The sequence below is a fragment of the Nerophis ophidion genome, linkage group LG13, assembly GCF_033978795.1.
Source record: "Nerophis ophidion isolate RoL-2023_Sa linkage group LG13, RoL_Noph_v1.0, whole genome shotgun sequence".
Taxonomy (NCBI): Eukaryota; Metazoa; Chordata; class Actinopteri; order Syngnathiformes; family Syngnathidae; genus Nerophis; species Nerophis ophidion.
The window spans coordinates 5,143,984-5,163,568 of NC_084623.1; the positions used below are offsets into that span (position 1 = coordinate 5,143,984).

The window sequence follows — 19,585 nt, forward strand, 5'->3', positions numbered from 1 at the left end:
ATTTATTTATTTGATATTTATATAGACTCAACAAAAGGCAAACAAAAATAAATATCAACAGTAATAATATAATAATATTAATAAGAATTCTAACAAATCGATAAAAAAAATAAAAATTCAATATATTAATATTTATGTTTGTTTTTTTATCGCTTCTTATCAATATTAATACTGTTATGTACTTTTGTTTGACTTTGATTTTTTCTGTCATGTTTGTGTGTTTCCTCAATTGCTCTGTTGATTGCTAATCGGAGTGTTGCTGGGCTGGGATTGGTTTGGAATTGTACTATGCATTATTGTATTATTATGTTTTATTTTGGACTGATTATAAAATTAAAATATACATTTTAAAAAATAAATACAAATTTTGAGTAAATTAAGAATTGTTACCAATCTCGAGCCGTTCAAAAACAGATTTTTTTCCCATACCTCTATTAGCCAGTTATCTCTATGTGATCACAACGCCGCAAAAAAAATTGCAAATACTTAGTTAATAATCAGGTCAGGAGATGTAAATGGAGTATTGTTGCCACTTTTTGGATGTTTTTTGTTTTGTTTTATGGGCGGAATAGCGTGCTCCCGTTATCTGCATTTTAAGCCACCTCGTACTTGCCAGATTTTAGATTTCAGCGTCATTATACATGAAATGAAAACAATCTCACCTATTTCTTGTGCTTGTGACGAATGTTGTGGCTTTATGTTGCCCTCCCTCTGTGCGCAGGTGATTCTGTCCATTGAGGAGGGCTACCGGCTTCCAGCGCCCATGGGCTGCCCCGTGGTGCTGCACCAGCTGATGCTGCACTGCTGGCAGACGGAGAGAAGTCATCGGCCCAGATTCACAGATGTCGTCTCCTTCTTGGACAAACTCATCCGCAACCCCAGCAGCTAGCAGCTTACTGCCGCTGGTAGAAGACATTCAGAGGTAGGTTAGGTACACTCCTTCTCTGCGCCTTTATATTACTGGATGTCAGACCTGGGCAAAATACGACCTAATAACATTTTTTAAGTCTTGAACTATAGAAAGTATTTCCGCGGTCAAAATCTGTGCTTTTGAGTGTTATGGGAGTTATTACAGTAATCTACTTCACAGCAGCTCAGATCAGGAACAAAGTAGAGTGGGCGAGGTTTGTTTTCAGAGCAGCCAGCGCGAAAACATGTGTCTGAAACATATGCAGAAGATTTTTACAACAAAGTTCTGCATACAAGTGATAATATATCAAATTGTAGGTGTTAATTACACCTGTCATTCAAATCTCGCTGTTTGTTATATTTTTATTGTGTTTTAATGGAATGTAAAACATGTCTATTGAGGCCCCACTATGGACTGGACTTTCACTATTATGTTAGATCCACTATGGACTGGACTTTCACTATTATGTTAGATCCACTATGGACTGGACTTTCACTATTATGTTAGATCCACTATGGACTGGACTCTCACTATTATGTTAGATCCACTATGGACTGGACTCTCACTATTATGTTAGATCCACTATGGACTGGACTTTCACTATTATGTTAGATCCACTATGGACTGGACTTTCACTATTATGTTAGATCCACTATGGACTGGACCCTCACTATTATGTTAGATCCACTATAGACTGGACTCTCAATATTATGTTAGGTCCACTATGGACTGGACTCTCACTATTATGTTGGATCCACTATGGACTGGACTCTCACTATTATGTTAGATCCACTATGGACTGGACTCTCACTATTATGTTGGATCCACTATGGACTGGACTCTCACTATTATGTTTGATCCACTATGGACTGGACTCTCACTTTTAAGTTAGATCCACTATGGACTGGACTCTCACTATTATGTTAGATCCACTATGGACTGGACTCTCACTATTATGTTGGATCCACTATGGAATGGACTCTCTCTATTATGTTAGATCCACTATAGAATGGACTCTCACTATTATGTTAGATCCACTATGGACTGGACTCTCACTATTATGTTAGATCCACTATGGACTGGACTCTCACTATTATGTTAGATCCACTATGGACTGGACTCTCACTATTATGTTAGATCCACTATGGACTGGACTCTCACTATTATGTTAGATCCACTATGGACTGGACTCTCACTATTATGTTAAATCCACTAAAGACTGGACTCTCACGATTATGTTAGATCCACTATGGACTAGACTCTCACTATTATGTTAGATCCACTATACACTGGACTCTCACTATTATGTTAGATCCAGTGTGGACTGGACTCTCACTATTATGTTAGATCCACTATGGACTGGACTCTCACTATTATGTTAGATCCACTATGGACTGGACTCTCACTATTATGTTAGATCCACTATGGACTGGACTCTCACTATTATGTTAGATCCACTATGGACTGGACTCTCACTATTATGTTAGATCCACTATGGACTGGACTCTCACTATTATGTTAAATCCACTAAAGACTGGACTCTCACGATTATGTTAGATCCACTATGGACTAGACTCTCACTATTATGTTAGATCCACTATACACTGGACTCTCACTATTATGTTAGATCCAGTGTGGACTGGACTCTCACTATTATGTTAGATCCACTATGGACTTGCCTCTTACTATTATGTTAGATCCACTCGACGTCCATTGCACCGGTCACCCTAGAGGGGGGTCCTCTCCAAGGTTTCACATTGTCATCCCACTGGGTTGAGTTTTTCCTTGCCCTGATGTGGGATCTGAACCGAGGATGTCGTTGTGGCTTGTGCAGCCCTTTGAGAGACTTGTGATTTAGGGTTTTATAAATAAACATTTGTTGATATATTGAGCTGGTCTAAGAAGTAAAATATGTTCTTATGTTGTTGATATGCAGTGTTTTATTGTTCACAGTTAATATTCTAAATCCCACTTTCTTTACTTTCATGCACATTTTGGGTGTACCAATCAGTAAAAAAAACTGTAAAATTACATTCCGTTTTTTTTTTTAGGTGATCTGTCGTAAGGTTTTTAGAATTCTATTGGACATTGTGACTTTAGGTATTAGTGTTCCTGAAAAAAAGGGACCCAAACACACATACTGTACAGCAGTTTTTTTTACAGCTAAATGTGTACATATAGTTTATACACACACACATTGGCCCCCCAGACATATTTTTTTCTCTCAATGTGGCCCCCGAGGTAAAGTATTTGCCCAGCACTGGTCTACGTGTTTACCTTGGAAAAAGGAAAGTTCCCTCGGAGTCCGATAGTTATCCCAAAGGAGCATCAAGGTATATTATACCTGGAGAATGCATAGTTCTGACAAGGCATCAGCTACAACGTATGCATACGACATACGAGCACTATAAATCCTCCCAGCTCGGAAAATAGTTCCAAATTGAAGATGCACATAAAAATGCTGGCAGTATCGGATATTAACAGCTTTTCTGATTAAATCAGTCTACCAGAGTCTCCGGGGGAGGAAATGGACTACCCAATGTTCATCTCCATTGGCGACTGGCTGGACTCCATCAAAATGAGCCAATACAAAAGCAACTTTATGGCGGCGGGCTACGACACGCTGGATTCAGTAGCGAGGATGAGCATCGAGTGAGTAGCCCGGCCAGAACATTACAGCGTGGTTTGGAAGTGAAGTCTCTGTGATTATTGGCCACTGTTATACTGTAAACACATATAGGGTCAAACTTTCTCAAATCTTCTTCAAACTATGAAAACAGTGACCGTTTTGCTACTGTAATTATTATTTTTTTTAATCTACTTGAATATTCTGACATAACAATGCAGTGGTTTACAGATGTGCAGTACTGTATTTTCCGTGCGCCTAATGTACGGAATAATTCTGATTGTGCTTACCGACCTCAAAGCCATTTTATTTGGCACATGGTGAAATGATAAAAGTGTGACTAGTAGATGGCAGTCATACATAAGAGGTACATGTAGACTGCAATATGACTCAAGTAAACAACACCAAAATTGTATATGAATTTGCTCAAAAATCCATCACAATGTTTTAGGACGTTGGTAAGCCATGAAGCTGCACCGATTGTACTGTGCTTCAACATAGGAGTATTATTATGGTGTGTGTGTATAAAGTAAGACATACTATCTGCCATTTTGTTTCGCAATATTATACAAAAGCAACTTTTCTTACCCTTTGGTACCTGCTAATCTGTATTTTAGATCTGGATGAGTCCTGAAAATTTCCGCGCTTCCGCCATTGTAGTCCGTGTCGACATCGTAGTCGATAAGCTTCTTCTTTTCCTCTATCTTCTTGTTATGTGACATTCATCCTCCACTGTTGCCATTTCTAATATAAAGTAGTGTAAAGTTGTTACTTATATCTTTCAGTAAACTCGCCATGAAAGCGCTAAAACATACCGGTGTAGTGAGTTTACATTATGAACCAAAGGGACTTCAGTTATTAGAGAGTTCCGGTTGGACTGTTTTTCACAGGACATTTCCGGCGGATGAGGAGATGCTGCTCCTCTGTTGATGGAAGTAAAGTCCGAATGTCATTAAAACAATTAGGTCCATCTTTTGACACTTCTTTCACTCCCGTCCTTGCACGCTACACCGCCACAACAAAGTTGACTAGGAGAAGACGCTGTCAAATCCTTAATAATTGAAATTCCGTAGGTGAATAATGTGCACTCACTACACCGGTATGTTTTAGTGCTTTCATGGCGAGTTTACTGACAGATATAAGTAAGAACTTTACACTACTTTATATTAGAAATGGCAACAGTGGAGGATGAATGTCCCGTAACAAGATAGAGAAAAAGAAGTAACTTATGACTACGTTGTCGGTACAGACTACAATGGTGGAAGTGCACACATTTTCAGGACTTATGCAGATCCCAAATACAGATCCGCGGGTACTAGAAGGTAAGAAAAGTTTTTGCATAATATTGCGGAAAAAACGCCAGATAATGTCTTACCTTATACACACACCATAATATTGCTGGTATGTTTAATGCACCGACAATCAAGCGGTGTGGCTTCATAGTTTACCAAAGTCCTACTAAAAACATTTTGAGAGATTTTTGAGCGCTGTGTGTAATGTTCTATATTTTTAATGAAACACATAAGGTTTTGGTGTTGTTTACTACCATCATATGGCAGTCTACACATACCGCTTATGTTTGACTACCATATACTGGTCACTAGGGGTGTAACGGTACGTGTATTTGTATTGAACCGTTGCGGTAAGGGAGTTTCGGTTCGGTATGAGGGTGTATCGAACGAGTTTGTTAACTAAAGTCTTAACAAGCTGCTCTGCAGCTGCCTCTGTCTGAGCAGTGAGCACCCGGCATTGTCCCGCCCACAAGACCATCTGATTGGTTACATACAAAGCCAATCAGCAGTGCGTAATCAGAGCGATGTAACAGCCAATCAGCAGTGCGTATTGAGAGCGATGTAACAGCCAATCAGCAGTGCGTATTCAGAGCGCATGTTGTCAGTGCTCCGGCGTCGAGATGATCAGATATGTGTTTAGCAGGTGAGCAGCTGACATTCGACACTCCCAAATGATAAAAAACACTTCCCAGTCACAACTATTACAAACATCACTATGAGCCCGTTGACCTTCTAGAAACTTAAACTGCCGCTCAGCTCGCTCATAGTTGAGGTGAAGGCTAATTAGCTTTTAGCGTTACGTTAGCTCATTTTGCTGTGTGCATGTGCGTGTGTGTGGGTGTGCATGTGCGTGTGTGTATAATAAAAGTCAACTACAGGCTTCCCAAATGCTGTAATAAATTAAGCATGATGAGTTGACTTGAAACTGTTTAATATTGCACTTTTTATATGTAGAAGAAAGGTTTTGTCATTTTATTTAATCAAAGCAACAACTTGAGGCAGTTAATGTTGATTAACGTGGGTCAAATTATTATAGTGTTCCCAATGTTAAAAGGATAAAGCCATTGTTTACAAATTTGGTAAATAAATAACCCAAAAATGTATATTTTGTTGTTTTATTACTGTACCAAAAATGAACCGAACCGTGACCTCTAAACCGAGGTACGTACCGAACCGAAATTTTTGTGTACCGTTACACCCCTACAGGGCACACTTATCATTACACCATGTACCAAATAAAATTACTTCCAGGTCGGTGAGCACAACCAGAAATATACCATACATTAGGCGCACTTTCGATTTTTCAGAAAATGAAAGGATTTTATGTGCGCCTTACAGTCTGAAAAATACGGTATTTGTAAACCGTTTTCACGATTATCTTACCTTTCTTTGCCGATTGGCTCGGCGAAACCAGGGTACTTGTGGCGTCCATTTTGGCTCCGATTAAAGTGACCTTGCCCTGTAAAGAGATATGCATTGTGAGTCTATGTTTGGACTGTCTTCTGCAAGTATCATATAGTGTGTCTGTGTGTGTGTGTCTCTGTGTGTGTGTGTGTGTCGCTCTGTGTGTGTCTTCGTATGTGTGTGTGTGTCTCTCTATGTGTGTGTCTCTGTGTGTGTGTGTCTCTGTGTGTGTGTGTCTTTGTGTGTGTGTCCGTCTGTCTGTGTGTGTGCGTGCGTGTGTGTGTGTGTCTGCGTACGTGTGTGTGTGTGCGCGTGTTTCCTCTCCGGCTAGAGATGTGAGGCGTATTGGAGTGGATCTCATCGGCCACCAGCGGCGGATCATCAGCAGCATCCAGAGCGTCCAGCTGCAGCTGCTGCACGAACAGGAGAAAGGCTTCCACGTATGAAGTCGTCCCTGACCATGGTCTGGGACCAGCAGATAGACGGAAGCGAAGTGTAGACTGTGGCACGCGCTCTTCGCTCCGAAGCCCTCGTTCAGTCCGTTCTAAAGACCTTCATCCTTCCGTAGTAACTGACTCTTTTTCTACGACACACCCCCTACCCAGCGAACCTGGTCCGACCAGACTGTTTTTAGACCCTCCAGTCTGGCCCGGACCCTTACTTAGGGGAATGTAATGCCTTGTTACAGCTGCCGACTTCAAATATCTAGAAGGGTAGATCTATGGACATGATCTACTGAATCTTTGGATTCTTTCTTTTTTTTCTTTCGTGCTCATGTTGCTGCTCCTGTGTGTGCAAAAAATATGTTTTTTGTCCACAGAAAGAGAGAGGGGGGATAAAAAGAAACACACCCTCGCTACTTTTATTTTGAAATTTGAAGGTACCGTATTTCCTTGAATTGCCGCCTGGGCGCTGCTAATTCATTTAAAACCTCTTCTCACTCCGGCGTTTATCAAAGGCATGCGGTAAAGGCAAGCATGCGCTAATTATTTTAAAATCTCTTCTCACTCCAGCGCTTACCAAAGGCATGGGGTATATTTAGGCCTGCGCTTATATATTTGAGTGTGATGTAAGGATACCATAATTAAATCACATTTAATAAAAAAAAACTTTATTATGGTCTTACCTTTACTTATAAATGAAGTCCATACGCAGCTTCTTCTGATCAAAAGCATCGATAACTTGTTTATAGAAGTCTTCCTTATCTTTCTTCAGTTTTAAAAGTCTCTCTGTCTCGATGGAGATCTTCCTTTATTACCTCCTACTTCGATTGAAAGTCCAGTTTAGAAAACTGTTTTAGATATGCAATCCTCCATGTTAAAAGTGCAAGCGAGAGGAAAAAATTAACGATCGCTGCTCACTCTTGCTGCTTGTTGTCACAACGTCTGCAGCCAAATAGTCGGAGGAAGGATAACTAGCGCCCTCTACCACCAGGAGGCGGGAGTCATTTAATGACTCATATTTGACACACGCAGCTACGGTATATTAATAAAACATAGCTGCTTACTGTTCTTTTTAGCATTTTCAATAGCTTGGACTTTAAATCCTAATGAATAGCTGTTAATCTTCCCTTTATGTGATTTCAAATGATTGAAATCAGCCTCCTCCATTTTGAAAATGATGACAGGTGAAGTGTCACTCATGACGTGACGAGTTTGACCCGGCGAAAATTCTATGCGTATGCTAATTATTTTGCGAAAACGAGTTTGACCCGGCGGAAATTCTAGACATGCGCTAATAAAAATAATATTTTGCGAAACGAGTTTGACACGGCGTTAATGCTAAGCATGCGCTAATTATTTTGCAAAACGAGTTTGACCCGGCAGTAATTCTAGGCAGGTGCATACTATATACCCGGCGGAAACTCAAGGAAATACGGTACATTGATACTTGAAGAGAGGGGTGAAAAGCAAGTCAAGATGTATTGAATGTTCAAGTGTATAGAAGAGCCAATCAGTAATTATCATAATCTTATATCGATATATGTGCAGATCTATATGTCAAAGTGACTCTAAATCTTATTTCAAATCATATTTATTTATGTCCGATCAGCAATAATCATGCAGTCACCTCAGTGTCTCACGACTTGTGCAATGAGCTAACTAAGCCGCCTTCACGTGAATCCGCGAGGAACTTTTTTGCGAATGTGCATTTCAAAGAGTTGCCCGACAGCAAAGGATCACCACAGTCTTAACTTCCCAATGTTCACAGAAGTCATGGAAAAGAAACTGCGCTCTTTTAGAATTTTTGCCTATTATTCACAATCCGTCAATATGGTTTTCTTTTTTTTTTATGTTATAACTCGTAATATACAGCAAGTACGAGGTTGCTAACAACGTAGCTAAAAGGAACGAACTATCCCGAACATTAAAAAAACGCTCATAACTCACGACGTTAATATTAACTAAGTATTAGTGCTGATTATAAGAGCTAACTAGCTTATGGTGCTGTATTGACATGTTGAGCTGCTGCATCCGAGTTTGTGAAAGTTAATTTCAGATTATAAATCATGCCTCTCACCTGGATAGTAGAAGGTTGTGGACTTTGACATCCAACTTATACTCGGAAATGGCAAAAAAAACACAAAAAGATGCTTGTTTGCAGCACATTTTTGTGCGGATTATGATTAATTGTTCACTTAAATGATGAGAACAGACATTGTAGAGTAAGTGATTGCTTCATCATGTCTAGAATTTGTGTATCTTGTTTAGCACTTTGCAATACCGTAGGGTTTAGCTAAATCTTTATTTATATTACTCAGCTTCTAAAACTTGTAGATCATCCTCCTTATATTCAGGCTCAAAAATATACGTTTCTGGATCATCATTTGTCCCAAAGTAGTCTTTGTTGTCTCTCATGAAGTCTGCCATTATTACTGGTGTTTTTGTTGTTGAAAGGGAAAAGCGAATGGATTCTTAAAATGAGCTAAATATGTAAATATGGTATTATGAATGTTACTACATTACATATATACCTACAGCAGGGGTCACCAAACTTTGTGAAACCAAGAGCTACTTCTTGGGTACTGATTAATGCGAAGGGCTACCAGTTTGATACATAAATAAATTGCCAGAAATAGCCAATTTGCTCAATTTACCTTAAACTCTATGTTATTATTAATAATTAATGGTATTTATGTTTGTGGAAACACTGATCATCTTAATGATTTCTCACAATAAATATATATTTTTGCTGACATGTTAAAAAAGTTAAAATCCAATCTGCACATTGTTAGAATCTATAACAAATTGGACCAAGCTATATTTCTAACAAAGACAAATCATTATTTCTTCTAGATTTTACCGAAAAAAAGTTTTGAAATAACATTTAAATTTAATTCTACATATTTTCTAGATTTGCCAGAATAATTTTGGGGAATTTTAATCATAATAAGTTGGAAGAAATATTTCACAAATATTCTTCGTCGAAAAAACAGAAGCTAAAATGAAGAATTAATATTTAAAAAAAATACTTTAACATTGATTTCAATTGTCAGGAAAGAAGAGGAAAGAATTTAAAAGGTAAAAAGATATATGTGCTTAAAAATCCTAAAATCATTTTTAAGGTTGTATTTTTTCTCTAAAATTGTCTTTCTGAAAGTTATAAGAAGCAGTGTAAAAAGATAAATGAATTTATTTAAACAAGCGAAAACCAAGTCTAAAATATTTTCTTGGATTTTCAAATTCTATATGAGTTTTGTCTCTCTTAGAATTAAAAATGTCGAGCAAAGCGAGACCTGCTTGCTAGTAAATAAATACAATTTAAAAAATTGAGGCAGCTCACTGGTAAGTGCTGCTATTTGAGCTATTTTTAGAACAGGTCAGCGGCCGACTCATCTGGTCCTTGCTAACATTTATTTACATCTTAGAACGCATAAAAAAAAGTGAGTTCTTGTCTTACATAAGGATTGTGAATGACAGGCAAAACATATTTTTTTAAAAAGTGCAGTTTGCCTTTTTAACACACGCAATATCTGGAGAATCCTAGGAAGTACAGTACTTTTATTCAAAGTAGTTATTTCGAATTTGCGCACACATCAATTAATGGCACAGACGTGATCTCAGAACGTGTTCTTATAGGCCAATGTGTGCTTTAACTTGTGATCATGTAAAAGGTTGTTGACTTTGTGCCCGTAGAGAAATCAAGTGTACATAAAAGTAGTCTGAAATGAAGACGTTTTGGATCTGCAGTAGTTTGATGTCATGTTGTCAGATTTTTATAAAAAGAGAAGCCTGCTTGGCAGGAGTCAGTGACAAGCAGGTTTGACTACTTGGAGAGAGCAGCGCCCTAAATAATCCTAATATCACCATGCAGACTGATATATGCCTTACAGTCAGTAACAGTAACACTTTTATTAAATCATCTTTCAGTGGAATCAAAAGGACCTCGCCTGGAAATGAATTTAAGCTGCTCCATTCAGTCATCAGGTATGAGAAGGTCGCACACACTTCATACATGCACCCCCCCCCCCCCCCCACCACCACCACCACGGTCTATGGAGAATTATCAGATGCTGTTTGTTAAGCATGTTCTACTGCTGAGCAATGTTAGAACGTTCTTTTGTACAAAGTACAAGTATACTAATTATTATAATTCTTGTACTTTATTTTTTTATAATTTCCAAAGAGATGTGGTAGAATTTTGCACACTGTAAGACGCAGTTACTGCGAATATTTATTTGCAAAATAAAGCTGAAAAGTTGTGCGGTTTGGCTCAATTGTTATTATTTTCTTAGAAGAATAAATGTTCTGAGAGGTGAATCTGTCTTATTATGTTATTCTGATTCAACTGTTCCGCCGCCTTATTTCAGTTTTCATCGGATCGGAACCGTTAAGAGTATCAAAACCTTTACTCTGGTCAAGTCATGTACCGTATTTTTCGGACTATAAGCTGCACTTAAAATGATTGTGCGCCTTATAACCCGGTGCGCCTAATGAACGGAATAATTCTGGTTTTGCTTACCGACCTCAAAGCTATTTTAATTGGTACATAGTGTAACCAGTAGATGGCAGTCACACATGAGAGATACGTGTAGACTGCAATATGACTCAAGTAAACAACAGCAACATTGTATATGTTCCATTGAAAATATAGAACATTACACACGACGCTCAAAAATCTATCAACATTTTTTAGTAGGACTTTGGTAAGGTATGGAGGCGCACCGCTTGATGGATTGTACGGTGCTTCAACATTACCTGGCGTTCTGTTTCACAATATTATGCAAAAGCAACTTTTCTTACCTTATGGTACCTACTGATCTGTATTTGGGATCTGCATAAATCCTGAAAAATTGCACGCGTCCACCTTTGTAGTCCGTGGCGACACCATAGTCGATAAGCTTCGTCTTTTTCTGTATCTTCTTGTTATGGGACATTCATCCTCCACTGTTGCCACTTCTAATAGAATAGAATATATCTTTATTGTCATCGTACAACGAAATTGTAAGCAAAACCTAACATAGTTCAAATTCATAATAGCACATAAAAACACATAAAATACCTACAAATACCAAGCACACAGCTCACAGGCACAGTAATTCTTGTCTTGTGTTCAGCGACACGATTGCTCTCGAGTAAAAAGTGTTCTTAAATCTGTTTGTCCGGCATTTTATTGTCCTGTAACTCCTGCCCAAGGGCAGCAGTTTAAAAACTTTATGTCCGGGGTGAGATGGGTCCCTTGTGATGTTTTGGCCCTTTTTGGAGAACCTGGCACTGTACAGTTAATCTAGGGAGGGGAGAAAGTAGTGTAAAGGTCTTACTTACAGTATATCTTGTCAGTAAACTCGCCATGAAAGCGCTAAAACATACCAGTGTAGTGAGTTTACATTATTCACCCAAGGAACTTTAGTTATTAGAGAGTTTTGATCTCACGGTTTTTCACGGTTGTATCCGGATGAGGAGATGGTGCTCCGTTATTGACTTAAGTAAAGTCTGAATGTCATTAAAACTACTATAACATGCTATGTAGACCAGTGGTCCCCAACCACCGGTCCGGGGACCGGTATCGGTCCTTGACACATTTGCTACCAGGCTGCACAGAAACACTCATTTATGAACTAACGCAATTCCTCCAACTTAACTTTCGCCTGTCCCACTAAACAGTAATAAGCTTGTTAAATAGATGTATATTACTCCATTGTTATGGTACATGGGACAAAGCACATTAATGGACATATAAAATGTTAATGTGCCTGATTGTGGCCAAAGGATCTTTTTTTTGCTGTTTTTATCTGGCACACATACAGTAGAAAACCGGGCCATGAAAATAATCCTTACATTAAACCGATCCCTGGGGGGAAAAAAGGTTGGGGAACCCTGATTTAGACCACAAGGAAGTGTTTGCAATTTAGAAAACATAATATTAATATGACTCCTTTAATGCGCCCTATAATCCGGTGCGCCTTATATAGTGAAAAAGATTGAAAAAAGACAAGTCATCGGAGGTGCGCCCTCTGGTCCAGAAAATACAGTATATAATTCTAAAATTTAAAATTTTTAAAATTTAAGAATTCAATACAGTTCATGCATTCTTTGCATGCAAAATAGTAGTCAATGTTCATTTTGAATGAATGAATGGTTTATTTTGAGCCATGCAAGCAAAACAAGAGAATAACATAAAATACAAAAGAAATATATCAATACATTATTTTTACACCTACAGTGAAAACATTACATGTGACTAATGTTTTGTAGATGTCAAGATTGGCTCAAAAGGGAGTGGGAAGAAGTCAACTTATTAGGTCCCACCCCTATACATATACAATATATATATACACAATATATAATACAATAATATATATAATATAATTCAGTTCAGTGGTTGCTGCGTAGATGCTATATATTATCTATATATAATACATTTAAATTCACACACACTTACATATATACACACACATATATACACACAATTTATATATATATATATATATATATATATATATTATATATATATATATATATATACATATACATACACATATATATACATACATATACATATATACATACATACACACATACATACATACACATACACAAATGCATATACCCAAAATACACATATGTCCATCACACACACACACACACATTTTCAATTATTTTTCTTTTTTATTATCTCAAAACACCTCTTAAGTTGGAATCCTATTATGCAAAACCTACTTTTCCTACTTTTCGGTACCCGTTTTTATGGATATGGGATCCCCATCGGTTCTGAAAATGTTTAATCAAGGCATGGTTGGGATATTTAGTTACGGTCAATGGATATTTGCATGTGTGGGTTAGTTCATGGGCCAAACTATATCGGGATGTGAATTTAGGTCCATATCCCCCAGCATTACACTCCTGTTAGCGACAGTGTTAGCACAGTTTAGGCATGTTCTGTCAGGTTCAAACACTGATGACATCTATTAAAACAGACATGAAGCAAGGAATCATTCAGAGATAGAGGTAAATTTTGCTCAATTGAGGACAGACGTTATTTGCGCTGTACTCTAGTTACAAATCTAAACTTAGCTCTAAAGTCTAGCCCACGTGCTTCCTCTATTTATTTGAGATATGTGATAATTTATACATAATTATTATAACCTGTTCCGTGTTTAATTGAGCGCTACAGTAAGCCTTGGGATGGCATTGTGTTTACATGTATGTGTGCAATCTGTTTTGAGTTTTAACAAATTGTGGTATTTAAGACATTTCACATTGCTCCTAATTGTTTTCTCCGCTACAAAACATTTTCTGTACTACTCATTTTTCTCATTTAGTAGCGTAGGTGCTACAAGTGAAAACGCTAAGCGTGCAGCTCTTCGCGTGCATGTACGAGCCGGTCTGCCCCACAACGAAAGAAGGAAAAGTTTTGACTACAATGGCGTAGTCGTGCAAAGCTCTTAGGGTAAGACTTTACTATATACAGAGATATCCGTTGACATCATATCTTTAAAAACCAAACAGGACATACAGTTTTGAAGTTTTAAAGAACATAAAAACATTTAGGATTTTTTTATTTATTTATTTTTACTAGTTTTGCACAAAATGTTCAATAAACTTCCGTCGTAAACAAAAATACCATAAAATGTAGTATTTTTTATGGCATTTTTGAAGGCCTTTTGATCAAATAATGTCCTGGGTGCCATGATCTCAACGTGACAGGTATTATTAGTTTCTTGTATTATTTGCTGACCAGCAGTGTTATTTTAGACTATGTTTTATAAGTACTGTAGAGCAGGGGTCGGGAACCTTTATGGCTGAGAGAGCCAAGAAGCCAAATATTTTAAAATGTATTTCCGTAAGAGCCGTAAAATATTTGTTTAACCCTGAACACAACTAAAGGCGTGCATTTTTAAGTCAGACTAACATTTCTAGAGTATAATAGGTCTCTTATTGTTTGTAATAACATTGTTATTCTGAAGCTAACTGTGGAGAGGGTGTGGCCTACGGGCCTGCAGCAAAGCGGGGTGTTTCCAGGACCGGCCTCGAAATCAGCGACAGGTGCGTAGACGGCCCACCTGGGCCTTGTTACCTAATCATATGTTATAAGCAGCAGCCAGGAGGAGAGACGGGGTTGGTGCTGGAGCCAGAGCGCGAGCGAGCACGAAAGAGAAAAAGACAATTGCTGGAAAGCAACTGAGAGACTTTTTGAAAAATGAAACAATACTGTAACCCTGAAACAGGGTCTCATGTCGGTTCTTGGTGGTCTGAAGAACCCCCAGGAGGGCAAGCCCCATACTAACCAATAATAAATAAATAACTTCTTACCATCAACGCAACTTCTTGAACAGGTGCGGTAGAAATGGATGGATGGATCAAAAATGCACAAGGACGTTTAATATTTTGAACATCATTTTTAACACTGATTAAAAGTGGAATTATTCATTATTTATCGTGTTAAGCAGAGTCAGGTCAAATTTACCTGAGAGCCGGATGCAGTCATCAAAAGAGCCAGATCTGGCTCCCGAGCCATAGGTTCCCTACCCCTGCTGTAGAGTATACATCATGTAAAGACTTGTTTAGGTTGTATGTATAACTAACATTAGCCAGAAGATGTCGGTCTTGTACCACTGATATTCCCTAGAGCTGCCGTGTTAAAAGCCCCAACGACTTCCCCTCAATTGTTCAGTAAATATGAACCTTGGCTTTGCACCAACAGTTGTTTTCACGGACACGATGGATTAAAGTGTCAAGAACAAAGTGATTGATTTTTTTGAAGTGCAGAAAAGGCTGCAGTTGTTGTTGCTCTGGGAGTCTTAGAGCGGACCAGAGCATTACACTAATGAATGGAATTCATTAGGATGAGGATAACGATGTGGCGTTCATGAACGAATCGAGTCTTTAGATTAATTCTTTTATTTGCGAGCTGTTTGTTCGTTCGGGTGCCATTTTTTATTCACATGCAGAAACAGTGTCAGCGATTGCCCACATGACTGGCCAACAAGCTACAAAATTAGTCAGTGAAAACGTTGCAGCAATTGGATTTCTCGCCCGTGTGCAGCTGAGATAAGCTCCAGCACCCCCCGCGACCGCAACCTCAAGAGGGACAAGCGGTAGAAAATGGATAGATGGAAAAAATATTTAAATATAAAAGTATATACTTTTTCAGTTTATTTTATTTAGATTTACTTTTCTGACAAGTAGTTTAAGTGATTTTTACTTCGTCCAAATTTTAATTAAAGTTCTATTGATACTTTATATATATTTTAGGGGTGTAACGGTACGTGTATTTGTATTGAACCGTTTCGGTACGGGGGTTCCGGTTCGGTGCGGAGGAGTACCGAGCGAGTTCCACACGAACATATGAAGTAGCCGCCTATGCTAAAGTCTTAACAAGCTGCTCCACTCCGTTCTGCCTCTGTGTCTGTCTGTACACAACACCCGCATTGTCCCTCCCACACAACCATCTGATTGGTTACAACCGTAGCGATTACAAGCCAATCAGCAGTGCGTATTCAGAGCGTATCTAGTCAGCGCTTCAGCGTCGAGCAGATAAGCGTTTAGCAGGTGAGCAGCGGACTCTCCAAATTACACTAAACACTTCCAAGTCAATTACTTTCTAAACATCACTATGAGCCCGTTGATCTTCTAGAAACAAACTGCTCACTCGCAGTCCTGTTTGAGGTGAAGGCGAGTTAGCTTTTAGCGCAACGTTAGCTCATTTTACTGTGTGTGCGTGACTGTGTGTGTGTTACGGACAGTGTTGATTGAGGTGTGTTGAAGCAGCAAAAAAGGACATTATATTAAATGAAGAGTTTCTATCTCTGATAGTTGATATAATAATATAAGTGCATCATTAAGCCCTCATGAACTCCATGGTGTTTAGGTATGAATAGTCTTTCCTATTGCTACTGTACTATTTTTTCAGCTATAGTTACATTAATCATTAGTAATGCAGCAGCCTGGTTTTGAATGGCAGGGTCCCTGCTATCACATGTTGATACAAATAAATGGGTTAATAAATAAATGGGTTGTACTTGTATAGCGCTTTTCTACCTTCAAGGTACTCAAAGCGCTTTGACACTACTTCCACATTTACCCATTCACACACACATTCACACACTGATGGAGGGAGCTGCCATGCAAGGCGCCAACCAGCACCCATCAGGAGCAAGGGTGAAGTGTCTTGCTCAGAACACAACGGACGTGACGAGGTTGGTACTAGGTGGGAATTGAACCAGGGACGCTCGGGTTGCGCACGGCCACTCTCCCCACTGCGCCACGCCGTCCCTAACTAATATAACATTTACGTAATAAAAATCAACTACTGGCTTCCCAAATGCTGTAATAAATTAAGCATGATGAGTTGACTTGAAACTGTTTAATGTTGCACTTTTTATATGTAGAAGAAAAGTTGTGTCATATTATTTCATCTAAGCAACAACTTGAGGCACTTTGATGTGAATTAACGTAGGCAGAATTATTATAGTGTTCCCAATGTTGAAAGGATCAAGCCATTGTTTACAAATTTGGTGAATAAATAACCAAAACATTTATATTTTGTGGTTTTCTTACTGTACCGAAAATGAACTGAACCGTGACCTCTAAACCGAGGTACATACCAAACCGAAATTTGTGTATACCGTTACACCCCTAATAAATATATATATATATATATATATATATATATATATATATATATATATATATACACACACACACACATACATTTATATATACTTATATACCCACACAGATATACAAAAATATATATATGCAAATATATATACACATTTACCGGTATATACACACACACTAAAACATTTGCATATATATGTATACACATATGGCAAAAGTATATTTATATATATATATATATACACACATACATACACACATATATATATATGTATATACATATGTATATATTTATATAAATACACACACATACATACATATATATATATGTATATATATCAGAATCAGATTTATTGTCATTACGCAGGTTAACGAGATTGAGATTATATATATATATATATATATATATATATATATATATATATATATATATATATATATATACACACACACACACACACACACACATATATAAACACACATATACGGTATACACATATCAATATATATAGACAGGTAAATAAACTAAATAAAAATAAAACAAATTCAAAGGTTTTTTTATCTATGTTAACAAATTAATATTGAACATCTTGAAGGGCAGTTTTTCCCCCAATTGGAAAAACTGGGTTGGGTGGTTTGTTTCGTTATCTTTTTTGTTGCCAATTGCAATTTTTTCATTCCTCCGGACATCTTATTTAATGCTTTTGATCGTCATTTTAGCACAATCCATTTAATTACTTTTAATGCTTTGTAATGACACCCTAGACCTGCTATGTCCAAAAAAGAATGAGGCGATACAGTATTATTTGCTCAATGCCACCCGGTGGTTGTTTGAGCACACTGCATGCAGCTAGTCCTGGATAAATTAACCATCCCCCACTCCTCAATAATTCAGTCACAAGCAGGATCCTCACAGGAATGAGGCAAAATTTCATCCAGACCCACTGTATGATATAACCAGACGTTTTTTTTCTTGAACGGCTCTTTTTGTACGGAACAGCTGGTAAAGATCCATCTCCAGATGAGCGTTGGACGGTGAAGATTCCCTGGTAAGGTCACTTGCGGATCTTAATTCTTTCTAATAGGATTACCTGCTGCAAGCTGGGAGGCACAGGCGGCATCTCAGCTTGTTGCTGTTCAGTCGTCACTGCATGGAGCGCCACAATCTCTAAATAAAACCAAGCATGTTTTAGTCCTGGTAATCGGAGCATTCATAGGGTGATGTGTAGGACTGACTGAGTTGAATGGGGCTGCTGGATAAACTGTCAGGCTGGCTGGGCCTGAGGAAGAAAGAAGTCAATGTGTTGTGTTTGGGGCTGGACAACAGCGGCAAGACAACCATCATCAACCAGCTCAAGCCTGCCAACGTAAGTAGCTGCTACCCTCTTTCAAATCCACACGCCAACAAGCAGAGGTCACTCCTGGTGCATTTCTTTGCAATCATTCCTTGCCTGCTTGTTTGCAGAATTCTAATCTTTTAGGCCCATTCTCAGAGGAGTGGAAACATGTTAGTCAGGTAAATACCCTTGCACTCTGCATGCACTCTTTCCATTTTGACATACTTTTGCCATTACTTGTCTCTGTTGTTTGTGTGTGTGTGTGTGTGTGTGTGTGTGTAGACACAGGCACAAGACATAGTGCCCACAATCGGGTTCAATATTGAAAAGTTCAAGAGTTCAAGGTACGGTAGTAGGTTTGATACGAGTTAATCACTTCTAAAGGGGAACTGCACTTTTTGTGGAATTGAGTCCATCATTCACAAGCCTTGTGTAAGACAATACCGCACATTTTGATTTTTTGATGCATTGTAAGTCGTAAAATACAGCAAGTACACTGCAAAGAATTAGTGTTCAAAAACAAGAAAAAAAAGACAAAAATTAGGGGTATTTTATTTGAACTAAGCAAAATTATCTGCCAATAGAACAAGAAAATTCAGCTTGTCAAGATTTTCCAAAACAGATCAAATTGGCTAACCTCAATGAACCCAAAAATACCTTTATTCTCACAAATAAATGTACTTTTCTTGGTAGAAAAAAAAAGAAATTTTTTGCTCAGTATGTTGAAAAATATTCTTAAATGAAGTAAATGCTACTCCCATTATCTTGGCATAATGATATGCGCTCGGCATCATGATTTCTTTTTTCATGCTTGAAGTAAAAAATTATTACTTTAAAAAGTAGTTTTATACTTGTGAGTGTTGATGACACAGCTTTGCATCAGTTGATATTCTAGTTTTAAGCATGTTTTACTCAATATAGGTCATCAAATCTCAGCAACAAGCTGTAATATC

General features: G+C 38.0%; 2 protein-coding genes and 1 long non-coding RNA gene across 4 annotated transcripts in view; 2 read left to right on the forward strand and 1 right to left on the reverse strand.

The window, feature by feature from the left end:
- The window catches only part of epha6 (eph receptor A6), a 354,317-nt gene extending 343,360 nt beyond the window's left edge, over positions 1-10,957 (forward strand). Inside the window, 4 exon segments of the mRNA XM_061918280.1 lie at positions 722-880; positions 882-922; positions 3,413-3,562; positions 6,564-10,957. Coding sequence (XP_061774264.1) covers positions 722-880; positions 882-922; positions 3,413-3,562; positions 6,564-6,678 — 465 coding nt within the window. The 3' untranslated portion in view covers positions 6,679-10,957.
- LOC133564149 (uncharacterized) lies at positions 1-18,564 on the reverse strand. The gene is made up of 4 exons (XR_009809244.1): positions 18,387-18,564; positions 11,476-11,631; positions 6,212-6,287; positions 1-801 (listed from the first exon to the last, which is right to left on the reverse strand). It is a non-coding gene; the product is annotated as an uncharacterized LOC133564149 (long non-coding RNA).
- Positions 18,166-19,585, forward strand: part of LOC133564147 (ADP-ribosylation factor-like protein 6) — a 10,459-nt gene continuing 9,039 nt past the window's right edge. The window contains exons 1-4 of one of the 2 annotated variants that reach the window (XM_061918282.1): positions 18,166-18,344; positions 18,513-18,662; positions 18,761-18,811; positions 18,915-18,976. In XM_061918282.1, coding sequence (XP_061774266.1) covers positions 18,540-18,662; positions 18,761-18,811; positions 18,915-18,976 — 236 coding nt within the window. In that variant the 5' untranslated portion in view covers positions 18,166-18,344; positions 18,513-18,539. Of the gene's footprint in view, positions 18,663-18,760; positions 18,812-18,914; positions 18,977-19,585 lie in introns of both variants that reach the window. The other variant, XM_061918283.1, reaches the window with a different exon arrangement.